Genomic DNA, 26,832 nt, shown 5'->3' with positions numbered 1-26,832 from the left:
CCTACAACGTGTGCATTAGCCACACTCAGATACGCATACATATATACATAATTAAATTTTTTTCAAAAAAGAATGGTGGTACGTGCCTTTTTGGTTTTTATTGTTTTTTGAGACAGGGTTTCTCTGTGTAGCCCTGGCTTACCTGGAATTCACTCTGTGGACCAGGCTGGCTTCAAACTCAGAGATTCACCTGCCTCTGCCTCCTAACTTGGTGGTGTGTACCTTTAATCCCAGCACTCTAAAGACAAGAGGTAAGCAGATTTCTGTGAGTTTGGGGCCAGCCTTGTCTATATAGAGAGTTCTAGGCCACCAATAGGGCCAATAGGGACTGGAGAGATGGCTCAGCAGCTAAGAGAACTTGCTCCTCCTGCAGAGGACGGGTGTTCAGAACCTACATCCACATGGTAGCTCACAACCAACTATAACTCCAGGGAATCCAAACCCTCTTTCTGGTGCCCGGTGCCGGGGGAAGCTCTGTTAACCAATCATCTTTAAGAGGTGGAACCTAGTTAAGGCGTGGCTTCCTGGAGCCCGGGAGAAAAACCAGGACAGGCTAGGTGCTTGCTCTCTCTAGGCGATTCCCGCGGGACACAGCGGAACTTGGACTTTCTATTCCTGTGGCGTGAGTTTCCCCTTAGCTAGCCTGTTATTTCCCCAATCGAGCCAACTTATTCAGTTGGTGCCGGGTTCGTGGGGCCACTAGAGGCTCTGGCCAGCCGAGGCCAAGCCGTGTTCATTTGGGCACAGCGTCCCTGATTAGCCGCTACCGGCTGACTTCTGAGTCCGGTTTTTCTGAGCTCGCGGAAGCTCAGGCAGTGTGGGAACGCGGGAGGCCGAGGTGGAGGAGGCTGAAGAGCTCACGCCCGGTGTGGCTACCGCCGCCGGGGGCAACGGCTGAGGAGCTCGCACCCAGCCCAGCGCAGCAACCGCCACCGGGGGCAACGTGCTCTCTGTCCTGAGCAGGAGGCGCCTTCCTCCCTCTGCCGACTGTCTCGTGTGGCTGTTGAACAGCCAGGGACCTTCACGGAGCACAGTCTGTGATTTATACTAAATAACTTTTTAATCTAAACATATCTTTAAAGCATTTAACTCTAAAACCAGATTTAAACCAAGCACGTGGCTCCAAGTGCGCCGCGACATCTACTGGCAGGTGACAGTTACTGCACCTACTCCAGCTCAAAATCAACCACAGGTAAGATTTATAATTTGAAATATAAATTTATAATTTAAAAGGGAAAAATGACAGAATATTTAAGAATCCAGGAACTCACTAGCTTTTTTACTTATGATGTCATGCAAGGTTTATATGATTTCCTCCCTATACCTTTCTATTTGATTCTGGGGATCAGCTTTGTCCTCCATATTTTTTTCTTAAAAACATGGTTTGATAATAGAGCAAAGAATGAGGCACTTTTAGAAATGGTACAGTCTTTACAGACTGATAGTAATCTTCTGAAAGAAAAACTCAAAACTCTGGAGAAGGATGCAAACAATTTAGCTGACAAAAGCCAGTCAAATAAGGTACTTTTAGAAATGGTACAGACTTTACAGACTGATAGTAATCTTCTGAAAGAAAAATTCAAAACTCTGGAGAAGGATGTGAACAATTTAGCTGACAAAAGTCAGTCAAATGAGGTACTTTTAGAAATGATACAGTCTTTACAGACTGATAGTAATCTTCTGAAAGAAAAATTCAAAACTCTGGAGAAGGATGTGAACAATTTAGCTGACAAAAGTCAGTCAAATGAGGTACTTTTAGAAATGATACAGTCTTTACAGACTGATAGTAATCTTCTGAAAGGAAAACTCAAAACTCTGGAGAAGGATGCAAACAATTTAGCTGGCAAAACTCAGCCAAATGAGGTACTTTTAGAAATGGTACAGTCTTTACAGACTGATAATGAACAATTAAAAGGAAAATTCAGCATTCTGGAGAAGAATACAGCCAATTTAACAAACAAAACCCAGGCAATGACAGAGGGTGCTGAGAAATTGTCTGGGAGAATGCGTGCTGTTGAATGTATCAGTGAGACTCTGGTGAAGGGTTACGATAGATTGACTGATAGAATATCTCTCCAGGAAGGGAATATGTGTGCTATAAAAATTATGTCCAAGAATGAGATATTATCTCTACTGGACAGACTTAGCAACTTGGAATCCTCAATGAGGGCATTAGAACAGAACAGTGGACAGGAGATCTGGACTCTACAAAAGGCAGTGGTAAAAAGATTTGAAAAGATTGAGGAATTTATCAAATTTGATGAGCAGGGACAAAAGGTACAAAGACAGAGGTGCTGCTGGAGGAAAAAGATTTCCCAAGATCAAATTTTGGGTGAGGGACATACAGTAAATGTTGAGACATTTGACTATGATATTGATGATTGGGTAAGAGATGCAATTTCCAAAGGTATGAGGAGATATCAAAATACCAAATGTTTTAATTGTGGTAGAATTGGACATCTGAGAAGGGATTGTAGACAAGGATTTCCTAGGAATAATGTCTCTGGGAATGGCAAGAATAGGAGGACTCAGCCTTAAGATATATGTAGGAGGTGTGGCAAAGGCCGACATTGGACCAATGAATGCAGGTCAACAAAAGACAGTTCAGGCAACCCGATACCATTGAGAAACTCCATGGGGGGTCTCTTGTAGGCCCCCATGATGAATGTGGTCCAGTCATTCCCAGTTACTGTGGAAAATTAAAGAATCCAGTGCCTACTGTTAACAATGCTGGTCTGGATGATGGAATAAGTGGAGGATAAGTCAAAAGCTCCAGTAGGACAGAGGAAACGTATTTTCTGGCAGACTTCTATAAATGATCAAAGAGTATATATAAATGGCATTTTTATTGAAGGCTTACAAGTATGGATGTAAGTATCATTGCTCCAGAATCTTGGCATCCAAATTGGCCTCTTCAAGAGATAGATGTTCAGTTCCTAGGAATTGGAACCCTATGTTTCTGGGGAAAATATTAGAAGATATTATAGACAAAGGTCACCAGCCATTCAGGCTGTACAAGAACACAAAGCAATTGATAAATCTTCAGAGTTGCTTAATGGCCCTGCCTTTAAAATAGTTAACTGAGAAACTAATATGGGTTAAACAGTGGCCTCTAACTGAAGAAAAGCTGTAGGCTATAGAAGAGCTGGTACAAGAGCAACTAGATGCTTGCCATATTGAAGACTCTACCAGCCCTTGGAATTCTCCTGAATTTGTTAAAAAGAAATATGGAGAATGGTGAAAGATCTAAGAGCTATCAACAAGGTTAATCAACCTATGGGCCGTCTACAGTCTGGAATAACTCTCTCTGTGTTACTAAAGGGATGGCCTCTCATAGTTACTGATTTAAAGGATTGTTTCTTCACTGTACCTTTACAAGAAAAGGATAGAGAAAAGTTTGCCTTCATGGCAAACTTTTTACTCCTGATGAAATAAAAAAGTTATGGGAAGACAACCCTGGCAAAGGGCTTGTGCTAATCTTTTTTGGAGAGATTAATAGCAATTATCCAAAAAGCAATAGACTTAACCTTAGAAAGAGAACTTCTTGGATTCTTCCCCAAATTGTACATGATGCACCAATAAATGGAGCCCATACATTTTACACTGATGCAAATAAATCAGGGAAGGCTGGTTACAAATCAGAAGAATTAAGTAAGGTGGAACAAAGCACTTATAATTCTGTCCAGAGGCAGAATTATATGCTATTCTTGTGGTACTAAGGGATTTTAAAGAACCTCTCAATATAGTTACTGATATGATATAGTTACAATATGCAGAGTTGCCTTGCATATTGAAACTGCTGAATTTGTACCATATGATACAGAATTGACTTTATTATTCATTCAGGTGCAAGACATAGTCAGAAATAGGCTTTGTCCTATATACATAACACATCTGATCTCATGGTTCTGCCAGGTCCTTTAGTACAAGGTAATGCAGGAATTGATCAATTATTGATTGGAAGTGTGTTGCAGGCCTCAGAATTTCATAAAAAAAATCACGTCAATAGCAAAGGTTTAAAGAGTTTCCTATTACATGGCAACAAGCTAAGGAGATTTCATATGAAGAGATTTCCTATTTGCTCTTTCTATAACTAAACACTGTTGCCTGCATGGAGTAACCCAAAGGGTATTTAAGGAATGAGATCTGCCAAATGGATGTGTTCCACTTTATGGAATTTGGTAAATTAAAATATATGCACCATGCCATAGACACGTATTCAGGTTTTCAATGGGTAATTCCCTTGAGTTCAGAAAAGTCTGACTCAGTAATCACTCATTTATTAGAAGTTATGGCCATCCCTGCACAAATAAAGACAGACAGTGGTCTAGCATATGTATCTAAGAAAATGAAATGGGTTTTTTTTTTTTTGCTTATTATAATATAAAGCATATTATATGTATACCAAATAATCCTACAATTCAGGCAATTATAGAAAGGTCAAATTGAACTATAAAGGATATGCTAAGCAAACAAAAAGGGATGGAAAATACCCCCAGAAATATATTGCATAATGCTTTATTAACCCTGAATTTCCTTAAACACTAATGAGAAAGGAACAACAGTGGCAAAGAGACATTGGACAATGGAAAAAACTTCTGAATTAATCAACCTGTGTATTTCAAGGATGTGTTGACCTCACAATGGAAACCAGGGGCTGTGCTACGCTGGGGAAGGGGTTTTGCTCTTGTTTCCACAGGAGAAGAAAAACTATGGATACCATCAAAATTAATAAAGATTTGCTTTGAAAAGGAGAGACCTCTTGAAAAAGAGAAATGACAGCTTATCCACAACGGTGACAACCGTAGAGGAGGTAAGAAAACCATACAGGGTTGGGGCAGGGATCTGCTCTTATCTTTACAAGAAAATAAACATCTTCAAAAAAATTCAAGAGACCCTGGATGTTTGGATGACAACAGAAGGAAAAATAACTATCCAATAAGGGTCATCAATAAAAAGAATATGATTTATGAAGTCAGGTGATTAATACATATACATTTAAATATATATTTATGAATATATAGAGCTGGCTTTGGAGTTGGACAATGGCTCTGTACTTCTCTAAATCCAAGCGTGTTGTTAAAAGGAACATTCAGAGTTTGTCTCATATCAGGAGCCATCTGGTATGGGACAGATCAAAAAAAAATTCTACTTTCTCCATGTCTATTTTGTCTGTATCGCATTCTTTATTGAATGTATGTCTCTATGAATAATGTTTAAGTTTTTCATGATGAACAACAGACTTTCCTACAGATCCTTTTCCTGCAGTAATCTTTGGAGTTTCTAGGAAGAAGATGGGGCCCCACAGCAACAACTCCACCTGGTTGAGATGACGTGATGCTGATGGTGCTACCAGCTGCTGACATGGTGCACCTTCTCATAACGTTCTGGCCAGAACTCCAAATGAAAACTTTGGGGAAAACCCTATCAACTGTTCAGAAATCGTTTGCAACTATGCTAGACAGTAATCTTGAGACTTAGCCATCACTTTACTTTTGCAGGGTTCCATAAAGAGAACATCGCCCCCATGTCAGCAGGAAGTAATTCTAGAGGACGACGCCCCCCTCCCAAAAAAGTTTGTCCTCAGGGTTGGGAATACCATTTAGGGGTTGCTGGATTATTGCTTGTATCAGGTAGAGGGTTGGGGCGGAAACTTTGTTCCAAGGGGGGGGGGGGAGTAATAGTGGGTAATAGAGTGAATACTTGTGAGCTATTATTTATGGATAATTTACATTGGTATAGTTTTTTGTATATTGATACAAGTTCAAATTATATTTATTTCTGTTTACAATATTTGTACACCTATGCAAAGTTATTCTGTCAGATTGCATGCACGTTTATACCTCTGTTCAGGGCATTTTGTATACTGATAAAACTTAGGATATATTTTCATATTGCATTATATATTATTCTTACCTCTGACCAAGATACTTATACATTGTTTATATTTTGAGGTCATTGTCCTCATTTGGTGTACATTTGTTTAAAGATTATTTAGTATTCTGACATGAAATCTTAGTCTTTAAGTTATACAAGTATTAAATATTATAGATCAATAGTTGTTCATGCTTGTTATACATAGTCAGATTAATTAGGTTCTTTAGATATAAAGAGATTGTATTCTGCCTAGATAGGTAATCTTCAACCACTTCAAGGGTCTGTAGAATATGGCATTTAAATAACTTAGGGTCTGTTGACATGAGACATGATTGCTCCTGACAGCACCAATCTATTCCTGAGAGAATGTTGAGCACCAAAGACACTCCACTTGGAGCATGTTTTCTTGGCACAACTGGCCTTTGGGCAAGGAACTGCCCATACCTCAACCACTGACAAAGTACATGATATCTGGAATGGATAAGCAGGACATAAGAAAAAAGACTGTCAAATCTTGCCAAGACAGGGTAGGACGGTTTTTTAAAATTTCCTGCCCCAGAAAATGGTCTGTCAGTTACGCTAGGCCTTAGCCAAAGTTGGTGGCTTCAACATTGCAAATGAGAGTCTGAGTGGTTGCCCCCAGGCAGCCAGCTGTCTCTGTCATCTACTGCACACTTTGGAAGCCGCTTGATTGCACTTCTGCCTACTCAAGTAACAGTATCTCCCTTCTCAGGCCTTCGATAGGGTTGAAGATTAGACAGTTGTAGTTACCTTCCTCATGATTTAGCCAAGCTTATTTCCAATGTAAGATTTAGATTCATTGAAATAGAATGCTTATTAAAGCATTTATCATGTGTTCATTGCTTAATATTGCTTATGTTGTTATTTTATACTTGGTATCTGTTCCTATTGTATATAGTTGTATTGGGTTTGGATTGATCTTCTTTAGACAAAAGGGGGAGGTAATGGGGGAAGCTTTGTTAACCAGTTATCTTTAAGAGGTGGAACCTAGTTAAGGCGTGGCTACCAGGAGCAGAGGAGAAAAACCAGGAGGGACCAGGTGCTCAGGCTCTGGGACTCAGCAAAACTTGGACTTTCAATTTCTGTGGTGTGAGTTTCCCCTTATAATAAGTAAAAATATAATTGTTTATCTTTAAGCTAGCCTGGTTATTTACCGAATCGAGCTAACTTCTACACATTAGGCACCTGTACAAATATGGTGAACTTACACATATGCAGAAAAAAACACTCATACACACAAGAAAATAATTTTTAAAATTAAATAATAAATGTGAGACCCTATGCATATTTGGCTGTTCTGGAATTCATTATGTAGAACAGGTTGGCCTCAAACTCACAGAGATCCCCTTGCCTCTGCCTCCTGAGTACTCTGGAGGCAAAGGCAGGCGGATCTCTGAGTTCCAGGACAGCCAGAGCTACACAGACAAACCCTGTCTTGAAAAACAAAACAAAAACATGTGGCACCACTATGCCCAGCTGGATTACTTCTGCATCTATAATATCCCCAACCTCTCCTTTGTCTTCCTTTGGAACATCCTCAATTCCAAGGAACAGGCTAGGACCAAAGTAGATCAAGCCGATATACCTTCACACACTTCACATCTCACCAGGACCCAGTGATGGAGAATGCTTGAGTTTAAGATATAAATTATTTTAGGGAATTTTTTTGAGACTAACGGCCATTGTTCCTCAGGTGCCTGGAGCATCCCTGCTGAATGTTTTTCATTCTGTGAGTTACTCTGTTTTTGCTTACCAGCGACAGCTTCTGTTGCATTCAAATGTAACTCTTCACAGTCCCATCAAGGGATAGGAAAAGGATCAATGTGACAGGGAGAGCACTTTCCATGCTTAGGCGTTGCCTAAAGCACCGTTTCTCAGCCTGGCTTCTCCACCCTTCAGTCCCATTAAGCTGTGGTTCCTACAGTACAAGACACTTAGGTTTCTGAGCCCTCAGAAGAAAGAGAAAGTGAGGGCCAGGAGATATGGCTCAGTGGTAGAGCAGATACCCACCATTGAGAAGGTCCTGGGTTTAATCCCCAGCACTGAGGGTGGGGTGTGAGAAAACGAAGCAGTACCGAGAGAGTCTTACTTAGGTTTTCTCTGTATATCCCTTGCTGTAACTTGCTCTGTAGAGCAGGCTGCCTGCCTCTGCCTTCTGAGTGCTGGGACATGTGCCACCGCTGCCTGGAGAAGCTTGATTCCTACAGGTCTACCATGAAAGTAAATGAACCTTGCTTGTCCACCCAAAACCCTGTCTAAACCTGAGTGACCATCACTGAGTAGAGAGCAGCTGCAAATTACCAGTGGTACCAACACTCAGACTGGTACAAGTGCAAACAGCAATGCAGCCCCTTAAGGAACCCATTAAGTCAGAAGTGATTCTGTCTATAGATATCATAACTGGACCCAGGTCCTAGAGAAAGAAAGATTGGTCTGCTTTTCTCCTGGGCTGAATTTGTACCATTCTCATGCCTCCAGTAGCCCTGGATTGTATACATTTCCTGTCAACTCAGCACACAGAGAACAACTTCCCCACCCCTCAGCCAATGGGCCTAGGTCCAAGCCCTGATGGGCTGTGCAGAGGGAGGGAATCTGGCTTTAGAGAAGATGCCAGTCTCGTGCACACCCACACAGTGCTCAAATGAAGAGAAACTGGGAGAGCAGGAAAGAGATCTTGAACTAAGCAGAAGAGGGATGGTATCCTGAGGAAAACCAGCTGTAAGCAGGAGTGGAATGGCCCTGGGAAGACATCAACCCCCCCCAGATGCTGATACACTCAGTGAACTGTGACTGGTCACAGATGCTGCCATCTGCAGTGGATAGAAATTGCTGACCTCACAAGTAATAGCAAGTCCATGGTTCTGTTAGGTCTCAAACCCAACAACTTGGCCTGCAGAAGCTTTTCACTAAACCGGGCGGTGGTGGTGTACGCCTTTAATCCCAGCCCTGGGAGACAGAGGCAGGCTGATCTCTGAGTTCGAGGCCAGCCTGGTCTACAAGAGCTAGTTCCAGGACAGGCTCTAGAAACTACAGGGAAATCCTGTCTCGAAAAACAAAAAAAAAAAGCCATCCGGGTCTACAGACCTAGTACCATCCAGGACAGGCTCCAAAGCTACAGAGAAACCCTGCCTTGAAAAACCAAATAAAATGCAAAAAAAAAAAAAAAGTTTTTCACTAAAGGGAATCAAAGTAGGCACCGCATCCCTTTATGTAAAAAACTATGAGCACCTAAAATTATTCAACAGCAGAGATCTATATCTATTGCCAACTTTTTAAGGTTGGTTCTGAGCCCAGTATCTTATATTATCTAAAGATGACAGAAAAAATAGGCTATTGATACTCAGGGGAAAAAAGAACCCAGAACAAAAGTTGGAAAATTATGAAACTCAGATGTCCATGCACAACTTTTGAGTCCTGCAGCATGGTCTTCGTTACCTCAGTCATCTTTTCCATGTGCAAGTTACTCCCGCAGGTGTCCATTCCACTATGCCCAACACATTCCTGTTCTAATTATATGCCTATATCTACACCTACTGTCAAGCCCCCCTACCATAATAAACATTGCTACTGCTCCCCGAGTGGTCGCAGTGATCAACCAGGGAGTGATATCTAGGTCCTGATATCTCCTAGACCCAATACCGAGTATCCCATGTTCTCCAGAGGTTTATGATTTTAAACCCAACTAAAAGGTTTAAGCCCAGATCTACCTACCATGCTGTGCTGTTCCCCAATTAAGCTCTTATAAACATTCATTAACACCTATGTATTGCAAGATATCACAAAATAACAAAAGAGAAGAGAAGCTACAAGAATTATAACAAATCTCAACACGTGACAGGTAGTTGTAGACATATATCTAAATTCAAGGCCAGTTGTGCCTACACAGCAGGTTCCAGGCGAGCTATCTCATTGCCACAGATAAACATATTTGTGCCTATTGAGTTTTACCTTCCGGTTCCTTTATATCATTTCACCATAACACCTACCGAGATACAATCAAGCCATGGTCCTACAACTCTCCCGGGTAATTTCTACACAGATGAACCTATTCTGGGTGCTCTACCTCCTGGATGGGTCTTCATGCTGCCACCTTGTGGCTTTTACTGTAAATGAGCTGCAGCCTGCACAGATGGGGCTAAAGACCTAAAATGGATCAGCAAACTGGCTTTCACACCACATGCAAAGCTGCAGCAGCTCAACATCTCCAAAGACTCCCTTTTAAATAGTCACAGCAACATTTAAATGAGAGGTCTTAACTGGTTCCAGGCTAACCTCTCTGCTTGCGAATGCCCAGCTAAATGAGAAAGGATGGCCTCCCTTCTCTTGGCTATGAAAATGACAGGCAACACACTATAAATATAGATATAGATACTACATGTCTTTAACACCAGCACTCAGGGGCAGAGGCAAGCAGCTCTCTGAGTTGGAGGCCAGCTTGGTCTACAGAGTGAGTTCCAGAACAGCTAGGGATACACAAAGAGCCACTGGCTATATATATCTATAGTGTGTTGCCTGGACTACTACATGAGAGGAGAGAGGAAGGAAGGGAAGGCGAAAGGGAGGGAGGGAGGGAAGGAGGGAGGGAGGGAGGGAGACTTAATCACTTCAGATAGGGAATTTTTTAAAATATTTATTATGTACACAATATTCTGTCTGCGTGTATGCCTGAAGGCCAGAAGAGGGCACCAGACCTCATTACAGATGTTTGTGAGCCACCATGTGTTTGCTGGGAATTGAACTCAGGATCTGTGAAAGAGCAGACAATGCTCTTAACTGCTGAGCCATCCCTCCAGCCACGGGAATTTTTTTTTTTTTAGTCACTCACTCCCTACTCTTTAAACCTCTTCTAAATATCAGCACAAAGACTGGGTTTCTTACCAGGCTACTTGGACTCCTCATGAATGCTTCAACCCCAGGGAGACCCATCTCTGTCTAGTTAGTTTCCATACAGTTCCTAAAGATGAAGAATTGGTATAATGGTTTAACTCCAAATGAGAGGGTAGGGGCTCCACAGGTCTTGTCTTCTGCAAAAGATAAAATCACCCCCTGAAAATGTACATCTTAGAATAAATGCTTTCTACAGGAAAAGAAGACTTAGAAAGGGATAGTCTTTTTTAAATTAGTTTATGTGCATTGGTGTGCATGCATGTCTGTGTGAGGTGTCAATCTTGGAGTTACAGTTGTGAGCTGTTATGTGGGTGCTAGGAATTGAACTTGGGTCCTCTAGGAAAACAGCCAGTTCTCTTAACCACTGAACCATCTCTCCAGCCCCCAGAGAGGGATATCCTTAATTACCACCCCACACATACATAGGTTATTTTAATGACCTTGGGAGAAAACAGAGAAGACTCCTAGCTCTCAAATAAGACAAACCTCTAGAGCCAAGCTTCCTGACTTTTAGCCTTCATTCCTTTGCAGGATCACCTTGACAGGGGGACAATAATCTCTCAATTTCTCCCTCTCCACATAACCCTGTCCTGGAACTCACTACGTCAGTAGGCTGACCTTGAACTCACAGAGATCTGCTCACCCTCTTCAGGAGTGCTGGGATTAAGGGTGTGTGCCACTACATCCACTGTGACAGTTATCTCCTCCCTCCCCCCCCCCCCTCTCTCTCTCTCTCTCTCCAGGGTTTCTCTGTAGCTTTGGAACCTATCCTGGAACTAGCTCTTGTAGACCAGGCTGGCCTTGAACTCACAGAGATCCACCTGCCTCTGCCTCTTGAGTGCTGGGATTAAAGACGTGCGCCACCACTGCCCGGCTGACAATAATCCCTTACAGGCTTCCTAATTCATTTTCAAACCAGCAGTAACCCACCGCTGCTGGTTCAGAGTGCAATTCCTCCCCTGTGTGGATCCTCACGCCAGCATACTCAGATCTATTGTTTGATGAATAAAGAATTCTCTAAGGGCTAAATGAATGGCTTCTCTCAGGTCATACATAGCCACTGTAATATGGCTGACCGTGGAGCAGCTGGAGCTCTCATTGCTCGGCTTGTGATCCACTTGTGAACTTACAGCACGGCACTAGACATTCTCAGCAGGATCCCATCAATGATGCTCAGGGCTCAAGCCCGATGAAGTCCATTTATTCAGAGCCTCCTTCTTTTTTTCTTTTTTCTTTTGCTTGTTGTTTTGCTTTTTGCTTGTTTGGTGGGTTTTGGTTTTTCAAGAAAAAGTCTCTCTACGTAATCCTGACTGTCCTGGAATTTACTCTGTAAACCAGGCTGGCCACAAATTCAGAGATCTGCCAGCCTTTGCCTCCTGAGTTTTGGGATTAAAGGTGTGCACCACCACTGGCTGGCAGGTGTCTCCCTTCTTACTTTATATTTGGAGTGGTCTCTTTCTTATCCATGTTTGGCAGGACAGAGGCGTCACAGGTTAGCTCTAGCAAGAGACACAGGGTGGACTTCTGGCAGGAAAGGCAGTTGATAGCACAGGAGAACAGGTTTCTTAGCCCTTTTTGAACTATGAGAAAAGCACCTGTGACATTCTAGAAGAGAGAAGTGTCAACTGAAAGCTTCTAGAAGTTTCCAGAAACCTTAGTCCTATTTAGCACTAGTTAGGAAATGTACTCCAGCCATTGCAGTCTGGACAGCTCTGAAGAAGAGTCAATGTCACAAAGGGGCAGTGTGAGCAAAAGCTCAACTACCAGTGGTCACCTACAGGGATAGAGAAAGAAGGGGATCTACAAGACACGGAGACACACATTTTATCATTTTCACTTTATCCAGAGGTTGGTTTCTTTTATGTACTATGTAACTCACTATTAGCTTCTTAAAAGAGTGTATCTAAGAAGCACTGGAATCACAGGGCCCAGCTTTCTCGTGCACATGGTGTCCAGGCAACACTGTCGAATAAGCTTCCTGTATCTTTGTTACCAGCTTGTTTTTCTACCTCCTTCTCAGTCCCGCCATGCAGAAAGCCTCTGGTTTAAGGTGAAGATCCTAGAAAATGTGCCTAGGGAGTAGGAACGACAGGCTACTGCAGCACTGCAGGCTCAGAGTTGAAGCCAAGGGAAGGGAATTAGAAGGGACGCTCTGTCTGCATGTCCCTGCATACCATGCTCCAATCTCGCAACTTCATTTTTTTAAATATTTATTTATTATGTATGCAATATTCTGTCTGTGTGTATGCCTGCAGGCCAGAAGAGGGCACCAGACCCCATTACAGATGGTTGTGAGCCACCATGTGGTTGCTGGGAATTGAACTCAGGACCTTTGGAAGAGCAGGCAATGCTCTTAACCACTGAGCCATCTCTCCAGCCCCAATCTCGCAACTTCAATAGTCAATCTTTTAGTGCCCAGCCGAGGTCTATGAAGTATTCAAAGTATGGTCATTCACTCAGAAAATTGGCCATATCTGACTTTGAACAAATGTTATATAATGGTTATGAACATAAAAACCACCCCATTGCCGGGAAGAGGCAAGTGGATCTACAAGTTCGAGGCCAGTCTGGTCTACATACTGTATTACAGGGCAGCCCAGGCTACATAAAGGAAAATGAGCCCCTGCTCTGGCCTTTAATCTCAGGAAAGCAGAGGCAGGAGGATGTCTGTGAGTTCGAGGCCAGTATGGTCTACAAAGCAAGGTCCAGGACAGCCAGGGCTGTTATGAAGAGAAAACCTTGTCTCCGGAAAAATAAAAATAAAAAAAGAAGGAAAAACAGAAAAAGAAACGTAGCCCCATCTTTCTGCCTGATCTGCTACTACCACTAAATCGATCAGCTGAGTCTGTGTGTTCACTATCTACTCCCACAAACGTCTCACTGAGCACCTACTACACCGTGGGCACCTGACAGGGCTGAGAAGTCCTGATGATACGACAGCCAATAAAGAGCGCAGATTGGAATAAGACAGCCAGAGGGTTGAATTAGCTGCACATGCGCGGGGGCTATACCATCTCAGGATCGCGCTTGCGATGGGCGCAGGAGAGGCCTTCCATCACTGCTAAGAGGCCAGGTGAGAGAAGGGAGGACATGGAGACATGGTGTCAGTTACAACTTCAGGACTGGGGGAAGCGTCACGGACCGCCTAACTCGGAACCAGACTCGAGATTCGCCCACGTCGGCCACCGTTCGCCTCCCAGGATGCTCACAGAGTTCGGCCCACCCGCCTTTTCTCTACGGTGGCCGAAACGGAGTGCCCCCCCCCACCCCCCCCCCCCCCCCCCCCCCCCCCCCCCCCCCCCCCCCCACACACAAACTTATCCGCCTTAGCGCCCCGCGAAAGCTGCAGGGAGAAAGCGCGACCTGAGGTCACCACGCCCCTCAAGAGGGGGCGGGACATGCAAATCAGCGCCGGGCTCGTGGAATTCGTAGCTGAAGCTGTGGATTTGAGAGAGCGAGTGAGGCGCCGAGCACAAGGACGCCGACGGGAAGCGGAAGGAGGCGCGGAGAAAACCGGGAGTCAGGGTCGTGGGCGGTCACCACGACGTTAGTGTGTCCCGCGCGCGCAGGGCAAGGGTGCGTGGTGGGTGTGCAGTATCGCTTCTCGGCCTTTTGGCTAAGGTCAAGTGTAGTATCTGTTCTTATCAGCTTAATATTTGATAGAGGACGTTATAGTAAATGAATTTTTGGAAGTAGGAGTTTGGATAGGAGCTTGCTCCGTCCACTCCATGCATCGACCTGGTATTGTAGTATTTCCGGGAACGGTGCACTCCTTGAGGAACAAGGTTTATTCAATAACAGAACAAAGGGTAGTCTCACTATTAATGAGAGTGTTTTTTGTTTGTGGTTAAGGTTACTACTAAAGATGAACTTTTGTTAAGTGGATCTTAAGGTTGAATGTGATCCAGTCAAAATTACACTCACTTAGATTCAGTAGTGTTTTCTCCTTATGGTTGTTCAGGAACACAGCTGGCTGAAGCTTTTGTCACTGTCTTAGTTTTGACCATGCTTTCCGGATTTGGATTTATGGCTCCCGAAGTTTCCAGGTTCAATTTTCAATATCAATTGTAGGAGGCTCACACAATGGTTTGTTAACTCCATTACCAAGAAATCACTCTCCTAATGGCTTCAGAGGGTACTGCATGCTTGTTAAACATACATACCCCAAACAACCATATTGCAGGGCCTGCTGTGCTTGCTCTTATCTAGAGGAGACATTGATCTACAGCTCCAGAACAAAGGAGATCTAATACCAAAATAGAATTCCCAGGTGCACAAGTGTGAGCTACAAAACAGAATAAGTAGAAATATATTTCCATCAACTACAGGCCACTAATGCTTTTCCATCAACTACAGGCCACTAATGCTGAACACAGAGTGGGCTGAAAAAAAAAAAGTCCAGATTTGCAGTGATGTTAACATGTTTAGTTCTTTGCTGCTCTTACCTGCATTGTCCTGTTGTTTACGTGTCCAGTAAGTTCAGATCCTCCAAGCTTCTAAATAAATATTAGCCCATATACACGGCCCAGGTGAACTGGTTGGAGTCAATTTTGGTGTCCCTTGTACACTCACTTGGGAGGCAGAGGCAGGCAGATTTATGTGAAATCCGGGCCAGTCTGGTCTACAAAGTAGCCAGAGAGATACATAGTGAAACGGGTCTAAAACTTTTTTTTTCCAGAAGTAATTCTGGGGCCCTAGAAAATAAAGGGTTGGTCTGCTTTCAACCTGGGCAGAAAGCCCTGGATTGCATATATTTTCTGTTAGTAACTCAGCACAAAGAGAACACCTCCTTCCCCACCACTCAACCAACAAGCCTGGGCCTGAGCCCTGATGGGCTGTGCAGACGGAGGGAATCTGGCTTCATAGAAGGTGCCAGTCTCGCGCACATCCACACAGTGCTCAAATCAGCTCTAAGCACAAGAGGCATGGCCCGAGAAGGCAAAGGGCAGCCCAGATCTTCTATGTTCTTTCCCATGTTAAACTGCAGGGTTATATAATGTTCTACAATACTATCAAAGCTAAACCAATTCCTGTTACTGCACAGGTGTTAGGAGCTTGTGGTTGTTAATATCAACTTGACAGTACCTAGAATCACAGAGGCAGCCATCCTTTTGGCTGCTGTTGTGTGGCATGTTCCTCAGAGTTCATCATTGACTCACAGTTGGTAATGTGGTTAGTTCATTGTAATGGCAGAAGCCTGAGGCAGATCTGAAGATTACACTTTTTGCTCTAAGCAGCTGAAACAAAGAGGAGACCCAAACCTCTAAATTATAGTGTCTGGAGAATAACATCTCTCAGCTACTCTGATCATTGGGGGTTTAAGTCTAGAGGTGCCTGTGGGATGATTGTCTTTCTCCCAGCTGTGGGCAGATGGCTAATTATTTTTCCTGCTATCTCTGAGAGTAAAACACAAGCAGTAAATTTCCTGAACTAAAATCATCAATAAACAGGAGTGAAGGTAAGTGTGAGGAGTTAGGGATCTGTTAATGCAAGGTTAGATTTAGGTCATGGATTTTCTTATCTACAAGCAAGGTAAAACCAGGGTATGCTTATTTTTCTATCTATCTGAGCAGCTATGCATCAACAGTTTTAGCCATGTAGCGATTCTATGCCTTTGGATATCTGGGGATGTCTTAAATGAAATACTTTTTCATGGACACTTAACACTGACAAATGTCTGCCAATAAAGATAATTGCAAGAAGTTAGATCTCTGTGTTTACATTGGAAAAAGGAACAAAGATCTGGTAGTGGGAACCAGGTTTTTTGACTATGTGACTGTTTTCACACATAGCTAGGGGAAATTGTTTTCAATAAATGATCAAATAGTGCTGAACTATGGGAGATCTATAACAGATTTATAACAGACAGATGGGAGTAAGCTACAGTGAGAAATCTGCAGCCAGAAAACTCATTCACAAGGCAGTGGCTCCAATATGCCTTATGTCTTGTTTAATCCTCCAACAGAATTCCTGATTCTGATGGGTTGACTTTATGCAATGATGGCTGGACATTGACTGCATAATCCTGTGGCTAGTAGCACTAGGTTTCTCTCTTTTTAAAAAAGATTTATTTATTATGTATACAGTATTCTGACTGCATGTCAGAAGAGGGCACCAGATCTCATTATAGATGGTTGTGAGCCACCATGTGGTTGTTAGGAATTGAACTTAGGACCTTTGGAAGAGCAGGCAGTGCTCTTAACCTCTAAGCCATCTCTCCAGCCCTGGTTTTCCTTTTTTATATACAGTAGCTTAGTTTTTTAATTCAGTTTGCAATGGAGCAAGTTTTTAACCATTACAGCTCAGCTTGCCTATGAACCTTTACTAGGGAAAGAGAACAGTAAGAACAACAAAGGAAAAAACAACCCACTTCCTAGAGGAGAAAACCAGAGACTAAGGGGAATGGGAACAGGAAACTGGAGCGCTGTCCTCTGAGGTCTGCAATTCTGGAGCTCTGGACTGAGAGTCAATGTGTGTGGCACCTCTCAATAGGACACATATATGGAAAAGTCACTTCCTTGTCTTCTTGGGAGCACTACACTGCTTCTTCCGCATGGAATGAAACACTCCCAGGTTCTTCCTAATAATGCTTCAGGCTCCCTAGTGAAGAGGGGTGGAAGACTGGATGGAGCTAATCATAGAAGTGGTGAGGACATTTTTGCCTCCATAGTGTCCTACCAAAGCACAAGTCTAAATAGAATATGAAAGGCGGCCCGACAGTGGTGGCACACACCATTACGCACTTGAACTGCAGGCGGATCTGAGTTTGAGACCAACCTGGTCTACAGAGAGTTCCAGGAAAGCCAGGGTGCACAGAGAAACCCTGCCAAGAGAAAGAGAGTGAGAGAGAGAGACAGAGAGACAGAGAGACAGAGAGAGAGACAGAGGAGACCTCATGCAAAAGAGTAGATGTTGGCTTCAAAATCATGAAGATTCAATATTCAAAGGTGAATTTTTGTTTTCTAACATTTTTAATGAATAGAGAAAGCACAGCCTTCCTCTAGAAACCAGTGTATGTGATATAGAGGAAGCATACGTAAAAGGGCTCCTACCGAAAGAGGGGCTTTCTTCCAAGCAACCCTCTAGGAACTAAGTCCAGGAACCAACAGGGGGACTTAAAACAAGCAGATGGCACTGCTCTATGATTTACTGTCACTGTCTGATTTCAGAAGATTTGGGTAAAGGATTCGGTTACTAATGTCCCATTTCCTCCTTCTGAAGTTGGCTTGAGGTTGAAGGTAGAGAAAATGCCTTATTCATGGTTTTGTTTTGTTTTCTTGGTAAATCAAATCATATTACATTACTTGAGCAGAAAACATTTAATATTTATTTTTATGTGACTGTTTGTGTCTGCCACATGCTGGTACCTGCAGAAACCAGAAGAGGGCACTAGATCCCTGGAGCAGGAGTCCTAGGCTTTGAGGAGCCCTATGTGGAAGGGATTCAAACTTTAGCCCTCTGGAGGAGCAGCGAGGGGTTTTCACATCACCTCTTCAGCTCCTCTTTATTATTTATTTGTGTGTGCTGCATATGATGAGGGGAGTACACAAGTGCCAGTGCACACATGTGGGGGTCAGGGGACAACTTTGTGGCGTTGTGTGTAGTCGGTTCTCTCTTGTCACCGCTGCTGGGGACTCCAGAGATGGAACTCAATCATCAGACTTGTACAGTAAGTGCCAGTACCCACTGAGCATTCCCACCCGCGAGAATATGCCTTCCGCCACATCTCCTGTGCATTTGCTGGGGATGCAATAACAGGCCCAGGAAGCACTGAGAGAATGCTGTAGGGTGGGGAGGCATGAAAAATTCAGCTACAGCTCCGCTGTGGGATCTGTAGGAGGTCCACATGAGAGCCAATGTCTGCCTTGGTGAAGGAGTGGACATGACTGGTCAGTAGAAAGGGCAGCAAGAGTGCACTTATTTATAATATAAAAGAAGCCTTAAAAAAGGCAACAAGAGCCGGGCGGTGGTGGCGCACGCCTTTAATCCCAGCACTCGGGAGGCAGAGGCAGGCGGATCTCTGTGAGTTCAAAGCCAGCCTGGCCTAGTTCCAGGACAGGTGCCAAAACTACAGAGAAACCCTGTCGAGAAGAGAAGAGAGGAGAGGAGGGGAGGGGAGGGGAGGGGAGGAGAGGAGAGGAGAGGAGAGAAAAGAAAAAGGCAATAAGTCCATAGCTTGGTTTCCTCTGCCTCTAACCCTGCACCTGCTAATTAAAATAACTGCGTCAAGATAGCTGTTACCCTTCCTGGAATCTAGAGCCCATTGTGAGATCTGGCCCAGCTCGTAGACAGGACACAAGAGCCAGGAAATTCATAGGTTCTTGGCCTTTGAGGGAGTCAAGACCAGGACATATGAATGGAGATGCCAGATTTAGAGGTCCAGGGAGCAGCATGGAATCCTAGGTTGGGACTCTTGTATCAAAATTCACAAGCCTTGGAAGAAAACAGCAACTGATTAGACTATATTAAAAGAGCAAAAGAAGTATCCAGGATGTGGCTTGCTGATGTGTCTCTTCCCTGGCTTGTCAAAGCTCTGGATTCAATCCTCAGCACTGGAAAAAAAAATCTTTTTTTACTGTGAAAAAGAATGATTTTTATATTCAGAGATAACAAGACAACTATCACATTAAGAAAAACAAAATCTGAGGCTGGAGAGATGGCTCATTGGTTAAGAGGACTTACTACTGTTCTTGCTGAGGACCTGGGTTCTGTTCCCAGCACTCATACCTGATGACCCTCTGACTCCCCAAGGACACCTGCATGCACAAGGTACACACAAACTCAGGCAAACACACACACACTCACACGTAAACAATCTTTAAGATACTAGAGAAGTTGTTTATCGGGTAAGCACACTGGCTGCTCTTCAAGAGCACCTGGGTTCCACTCCCAACATCCACACGGTGGCTTACAACCTCCTTTAACTCTAGTCCCAGGGGATCAGACCCTCTTCTGACCTCTACAATCATGGCATGCATGTGGTATACAGACATACATGCAGGCGAAACACCCATACACATGAAAATCTTTTAAAAAGTAAGTAGAAACTACCTGAAATGTAATTCTCCTTTGGGGGTTGGTAACCATCCATAAATGTGATATCATGCTGCGATGGTCAAACTGAAGATAAATATACAAGCTTCTGTCTCCTGACCCTGCTCTCTGGCACAATTGCATACATAGTACCTGACTGACCCACGAGCAGCCATAACAGGCCCTGGTAGCCACCATGACTTCACCCTTCTTACTCTCACGGAGCAACCTGGGCTGGGCCGTGACTTGAGTTCACTCAGCAAATGCTTTCTAGTATTTCAACCTCACCACTCAGTGAGTTAGAACTACCTACACATTTTCAGGGCTACTGGTAGCTTACAGCCAATGTAACAGACAGCACAGAATAGTAAAATGGAGGTGATAATGACAAGGTGGGGACAGGAGTGGAGGAGAAAAGTAAAACTCTGCCTGTATATCTGTATGCATGTCCAAAACTCTAAAATCTAGGTAAATCAAAATTTTCTTTTCTTTTTTCTTTTCTTTTTCGAGACAGGGTTTCTCTGTAGATTTGGAGCCTGTCCTGGAACTAGCTCTTGTAGACCAGGCTGGCCTCGAACTTAAAGAGATCTGCCTGCCTCTGCCTACCGAGTGCTGGGATTAAAGGCATGTGCCACTACCGCCCAACAAATCAAAATTTTCAATACTAGTTTTGATTAATGAATGACAAAATTCCATTAAGATCATGTGATTAGTGAAATGTTAGGGGTGATACTCTTTAAACCAAACTGGAGGACTCCTGTGTTCCTAATACTGGTCCTGGATGACACTACCACCACTCCAAAGAGTTTCTGAATGAACTAAATAAACCCAGGGCCCAGGGTTTTCTTGTTCTTTTGTCAGGTAGTAACAGCCAGCTCTGTCCTGTAGGGGAAAAGCAACTGACTGGGTTACGATTGTAGACCTACCATGGCTTTCCTGAGGCCTATCTTTGAGCGTCCAACCAATTGGTTTCTTTGATGAGAGTGTTGTGACTTTGTCGAGAGATCTAGTGTTACAAAGAAGTCTATAGCTGGGCAGTGGTGGCACACACCTCTAATCCCTGCACTCGGGAGTTAGAGGCAGGAGGATGTCTGTGAGTTCAAGCCTGGTCTACACAGCAAGACTGAGGACAGCCAGGACTATACAGAGACACCATGTCTCCAACAAACAAACAAACAAACAAACAAACAAACAAATAAATAAATAAATGAGGAAGAAGTCCTCGTCAGCTGGGTTGTACTGGGCTATTTATGCCCCGCTGACCACTGGTTATTCACATCTACATGAAATCTTGTTGAGTCTGGGAAGAACCTCTGAGGATCCCAGTTTTAGTTTGTCACCTACCTGATAGTGCCTGCCCTTTCGTTCCCTTCCCACACCCCTTGTGCTTTTGATTTTGCTTTGACTGGGTCCCATGCAGCTCAGGCTAGCCTCCAACTGGCTATACACAATGTCTGGCCTTGAACCCCTAATATTCCTCCTAGCTTCACCGCCTAAGAGATTGGATTATAGGACTGTAACATCAAACTACACTCTCTACTTTCTTCTTGGGACTGTAAAGTATTGTGGGCTATTCAATCACACTGTGAACCCCAAGTTTCATTTGCATTAATTAAATAAAATCAACCTTGGGTCAGGAGCTGAGTTAGCAACTAGTTGACAGAAAGTAATCTAGAGAGTCAGAGGGTGTCTGATAAAGTTGAACAGGAAGTAATAGGAAGGGACTTTGAATGGAATGGTTTATGTTTTTGTTTGCCGGAGTGGAAGGATGCTCTCAGAGACTCAGCAAAAAAAGGTCGGCTAGTTACTACTCAACCTGTCTGAACTAGCAGGTTTTCACCCCAGACTTGACTCCTGAGTCTTATTGATAAATGTAGAAATTTAAGTAAAAGCTTGGTGGCAGTGACAAACCCTATGTTTGCAGGAATAGAAATCCTGAGCATCCGGGCTGCTGCCAGAGAAGCACGCCTGTAACTGCAGAGCCGCAATCACTGTCTGAAGCAGTAGATTACAGTGCAGCCTCTGTGCCCACGGAAAAACAATAAAGATTTCATGCAATTGCTTTGGAGAGAAAACACACCTTCTAGAGTTTGTGTTGTTGAATATGTGTTCCCTGGATCTGGTCTTTAATGTTAGCTCAGAAATATACCACCTTTTTGTTTGAGTATGATTAGCATTTTAGAACATGACAAACTTGGGGGCTGGAGAGATGGCTCAGTGGTTAAGAGCATTGCCTGCTCTTCTAAAGGTTCTGAGTTCAATTCCCGGCAACCACATGGTGGCTCACAACCATTTGTAATGAAGTCTGGTGCCCTCTTCTGGCCTGCAGACATGCACACAGACAGAATATTGTATACACGAGAGAGAGAGAGAGAGAGAGAGAGAGAGAGAGAGAGAGAGAGAGAGAGAGAGAGAGGGGGGGGGGGGGGGAGGGAGGGAGGGAGGGAGGGAGGGAGGGAGGGAGGGAGGGAGGGAGGGAGGGAGAGAGAACGAACATGACAAACTCAACAAAAATGAAGGGTGGGAAAGTCTAAGGTTATCTCCATGGAGAAAACATCCCTTCCTCTCCTGGGGGCTTTGCCAAGCCCCCAGTCCTCTCTTATTAGAGGACTGTGCCATGCCATATCTGCCTCCCCAAAGGCCTCACCAATCAGTGCCTACATATCACCACATACCCACGGCCTAGTCACCCAACACATGATTACCACATACAACACACTGAGCACACCAAGGGAGCCCTGGTGAGATTGGTCAGTTCAGACCACCGTGATGCACAGTGTTACTGGGAAAAGTGATGAATCCTCACTTCCTATAAATACCTGGGATAGAAAGAAGGGAGTCCAGGGTCGGTGGTGCACGCCTTTAATCCTAGCACTCGGGAGGCAGAGGCAGGTGGATCCTTAAATTTGATGCCAGCCTGGTCTACAGAGCAAGTGCCAGGGCAGCCAGGACTACATAGAGAAACCCTGTAGAAGGAAGAAAAAAAAGTGGTGGGAGGAAGGGTGAAAATTATGGGGACTTGGGAAGGTGGAAGTTTCTTCTCCGAGTCCAGCTAAACTTTTTGCCAGTTCAGTCAGTAATTCAAACATAAGCAACAAAATTTCCAGTGATCCTTGCCTAGATGGAGACACTAGTCCTATGTATAGGTATCACAAATAAGAACAATAAAGTAGCAATGAATCTTCCCCTTTCCCAGCTGTAAAGGGCAAGTAAATCTCACAAGAAGAATCCCACAATGAAGCTGGGCAGTGATGGCGCACACCTTTAATCCCAGCACTCAGGAGGCAGAGGCAGGGGGATCTCTGTGAGTTGGAGGCCAGTCTGGTCTACAAGAGCTAGTACCAGGACAGGCTCCAAAGTTACAAAGAAACCCTATCTCGAAAAAAAACCAAAACCAAAAAAATAAAACCAACCAACCAAACAACACATTGAAAGGCATACTTTAGGCCTTGTGCAACCTTTGCGACCCGGGGTCGTCTTCCTATTTAAATCATCCCGGAAACCACTCCAAAAGGAGCTGTGGGAAGATCTGGAGATCCTTATAAATTTCTTACATATTTTCAGGAGATGCAAAACCCACATACATTGCTAAGACACGCAGGAAACTATCTTGAGAGATCCACATCCACACATGGGTGTGTACTATCATTTTCCCGCACTCGTATTAACTCCTATGCTTAAATCCGTTTAAAATCTTAAACTTCAACCTTGCTTCATCCTACTCTTCCAGAAATTCTGATATATAGTGAGGTTAACTTCTTTAACAATTCATTTTATGCGTATGGATGTTTTTGCTCTTTGTGTACCTCATGTAAGCCTGTTGTCGAGAAGAGGATGTTGGATCCCCTGGAACTCAGAGAGTTGTGAGATGCCACGTGGATAATGGTAACCGAATCCGGGTCCTGCAAGAGAACTTTAGTAGTCTTAACCACTCAGTCATTTTTTTTTCCCAGCATCCTGTGTCTTTGGGAATACCTAAGGATGCTATATACAACAGAGTCCTGGCACCTGTCAATAACAGGACTAGGGTTAAAATACGAGGGACCACCGGTAATTTGGAGGGAGCAGGAGCCGCAGGAAGACCGGGACACCCACGCGGTTCTGTCGCTAAGCGACCAGGTGAGGGAGGGGAGGGCGTGGTGTCTGACATACAAGTTCCAGTGTTTTGGGAAAGCCGCGCAGGCGCAGCCTCTGGGGCCCGGAATCCCTCCGCGTCCACCAGATTCCCAGACGCCCGCTCCCTGCGACGCCTGCCCGAAGTGGAAACGGCGTCTCGGGGATAGTAGCAGCTTGTCTGCCCGCCCACGCAATTAGGTAGGTCACCCCCAACACACAGCCTTCTGCCACAATCGGCCTCCAGGTCTCCTCAGGAGCACCCTCCCTGGTCCCGCCGCCCCCCCTTCCACCTCTCCCCTCCCACTTCCCCTTGGAGGCTGGAGCAGAAGAGCCCTCAAGCGTTCCAGCGCGCTGCAGCCGCGCGGAGGCTGACGGGAAGTAACCCGTGCCGCCACGCCCCTCGAGAGGGGGCGGGACATGCAAATCAGACGCGGCGTGCGTGCGCGCGCGCGCTCGGGAATGCCGGGAGCGCCGGGCTCGTGGAATTCGTAGCTGAAGCTGTGGATTTGAGAGAGCGAGTGAGGCGCCGAGGACGCGGACGCCGACGGGAAGCGGAAGGAGGCGCGGAGAAAACCGGGAGTCAGGGTCGCGGGCGGTCACCACGACGTTAGTGTGTCCCGTGGACGCAGGGCAAGGGTGCTTGGTGGATGTGTTGTATTGCTTCTTGACCTTTTGGCTAAGATCAAGTGTAGTATTTGTTCTTATCAGTTTAATATCTGGTATGTCCTCTATCTGAGGATGTTATATTAAATGGATATTTGGAGGTAGGAGTTGGAATAGGAGCTTGCTCTGACTACTCCAAGCATTGTCCTGGTATTGTAGTATCTCCAGGAACGGTGCACCTTTTGGGGAATAAAGTTGGTTCAGTGGAAGATAGAAGCTTCTGTGTTTTTGATATGAAAAGCCTTATGCTATTGGCTTTTTTTTTCTTTTTTTGTAATTTTGTGTATCTTCTATGCTTTTACTTTTCTATTGCTATCTTGTAAATACAGTAATTTAAGCCTTTTTTGTTTATTTTTCCCTTCTCCCATCCTTTGGAAGTTTGTGTGAGTAAATATGCTCCGTGCACATTAAGGACAAGGAAAGGCAGAAAAAGAACATAGGGTTTTCTGGACCTTAAAGATCCTGAAGAAGCCTATTTCCTGGTCTTTTGATTTGGACTGTTTTCCTTTTGCTTTGGTTTTTAGTTGGACACAAAACTTTTGCTGAAAACAGTTCGCTATACTGGATTAGCTGGCTAGTGAGCCCCCAGGATCTGCTTGCCAAATCCCTCGGCTGTCTTAAAAATCTCAAAACGCAAGTAAGGACTTTTAAAATGTTCTAATTTATGGAAAAATGAGAATCCACACACAACTCTGCAGGATGCATAGAAAAGCAAACGTGGATGGAAAGGAGCAGACATGACCAAGGAGTGAGGACTTCCTACCATCCAGGGATGCAACTAGGATACTGACAGCTGCAGTACTAGGAGAATAGGGCAGGGTGACTGCCATGGAAGTGTGCAGGCACGAGCTACCTTGCCTCAAGAGCTTACATCTCCATACAAATCATCTTTGTTACCATACAATAGTATAGTCTTTGGACTATAGTTGCTGGTCAACAAAGGTACAGAAGAAATACTTAAAGAAGAGTTTAAAACTCAAGTTGAAGCTTTACAGCCATGCCAGATCCCAAGAGGTAGCTGGCTTGATGTTCTGCGCATAACTATAGGACACGTCACCATTCTTAAAGGGGCCCCCTAGTGGCAGTAGTTGTTTTATGGTGTAGGATAGAGTGGTATGGCAGCTGTGAAAATAAAGCCCTCAGATCTCTAGCTACTGAGAACATAACTGCTGACCGTCAGACCTGCTGCTAAAACATCAGGATCCCTCACTATTCCCCGCTGCTTCTTGCTATGCTGGACCATATTAAGGCTGTTTTTCAGGTGTCTATCACCTTTGAGAACTAGAGCTGACTTTAGGTGACTTTAGGCTTCCCATTAGCTTGGTCTATCCTTCTTGAGATTCTGCCTACTGGACCCACCTTCCTTGCCTCTCCACTGCAGCTGTCAAAACTTCCTAAAGGCCCAGAGGTGGTCAGAAAAACTTTCTGATGGGAAATCTGCAAGTGCAGCTGGTATTTATAAGACATAAAACCAACCTGAGGGTAGAATACATACAGATTCCTGAATAGTGGCCAACTGATAAGCTGATAAGTTGGCCCGGAAATGAGGTAAGGCGGAATAAAGAGGAGTGGGCACAGAGTCTTTGGTTCTATATTCCACATTAATTCTTACCCGCCCACCCAAGACACCACCATGGAACATGCTGCAGGACGGTCATGTGACTCAGTTGGGTACATCCTAGACCTGGAACAATGGGCATTAAAGGTGAGCCTGGCAGCATGATTCCCACTTATACAAGGCTGGGGGAGGTGTGGAACTCACTGCAGTGGAAGATGACGTTAACTGAGCCTCCTGCTTTCACCTCCTGAACACTGGGATTACAGGAATGCACCTCTAGGTCTAGTTTACGAGGTGCTGGGGATTGAACCAGACTTCATGTAGGCTGTGCAGTTAAGCTTTACTCCAGACAGTTTTACAGGTCAGCTTTGTGGAAATTGAACTGGGCCCTTACATGACTTTTTCTTTTGCCAGCTGGCCATAGGTGTTGTCAACAGGGGATGACAGACACTGTAGGACACTGGTTCTCAACTTGTGGGTTGCCACTGTCGGAAACCATATTTCTGATAGAGAGATGGCTCAGTGGTTAAGCACATCTAGGGATCTTCTGGAAGAAGAGTGAATTCAGTTCCCAGCACCCATGTCAGGTGGCTTACAACTGTCTGAAATTCCTGCTCTGCTCATAGGGGATCTGATGCCTCTGGCCTCTTTGGGCACTGTGCTCATGTGCACACACC

The 26,832-nt window shown here is 44.4% G+C and overlaps 1 protein-coding gene, 1 non-coding gene and 1 pseudogene across 2 annotated transcripts in view; 2 read left to right on the top strand and 1 right to left on the bottom strand.

The window, feature by feature from the left end:
- The window catches only part of Mreg (melanoregulin), a 118,334-nt gene extending 94,131 nt beyond the window's left edge, over positions 1-24,203 (bottom strand). Inside the window, exon 1 of the mRNA XM_038340388.1 lies at positions 23,625-24,203. Within this exon, the coding sequence (XP_038196316.1) occupies positions 23,625-23,629 (5 nt within the window). The 5' untranslated portion in view covers positions 23,630-24,203. The remainder of the gene's footprint in view (positions 1-23,624) is intronic.
- On the top strand, positions 14,382-14,560 carry LOC119822105 (annotated as a pseudogene).
- A 387-nt stretch (positions 24,204-24,590) lies between the features above and the next one.
- Positions 24,591-24,781, top strand: LOC119822104. The gene has a single exon (XR_005286701.1). It is a non-coding gene; the product is annotated as a U2 spliceosomal RNA (small nuclear RNA).
- Positions 24,782-26,832: the final 2,051 nt, after the last annotated feature.

The sequence above is a fragment of the Arvicola amphibius genome, chromosome 8, assembly GCF_903992535.2.
Source record: "Arvicola amphibius chromosome 8, mArvAmp1.2, whole genome shotgun sequence".
Classification (NCBI taxonomy): domain Eukaryota; kingdom Metazoa; phylum Chordata; class Mammalia; order Rodentia; family Cricetidae; genus Arvicola; species Arvicola amphibius.
Note: the sequence above shows the minus strand (reverse complement) of the source record. Positions and strands in the feature narration are given on the sequence as shown.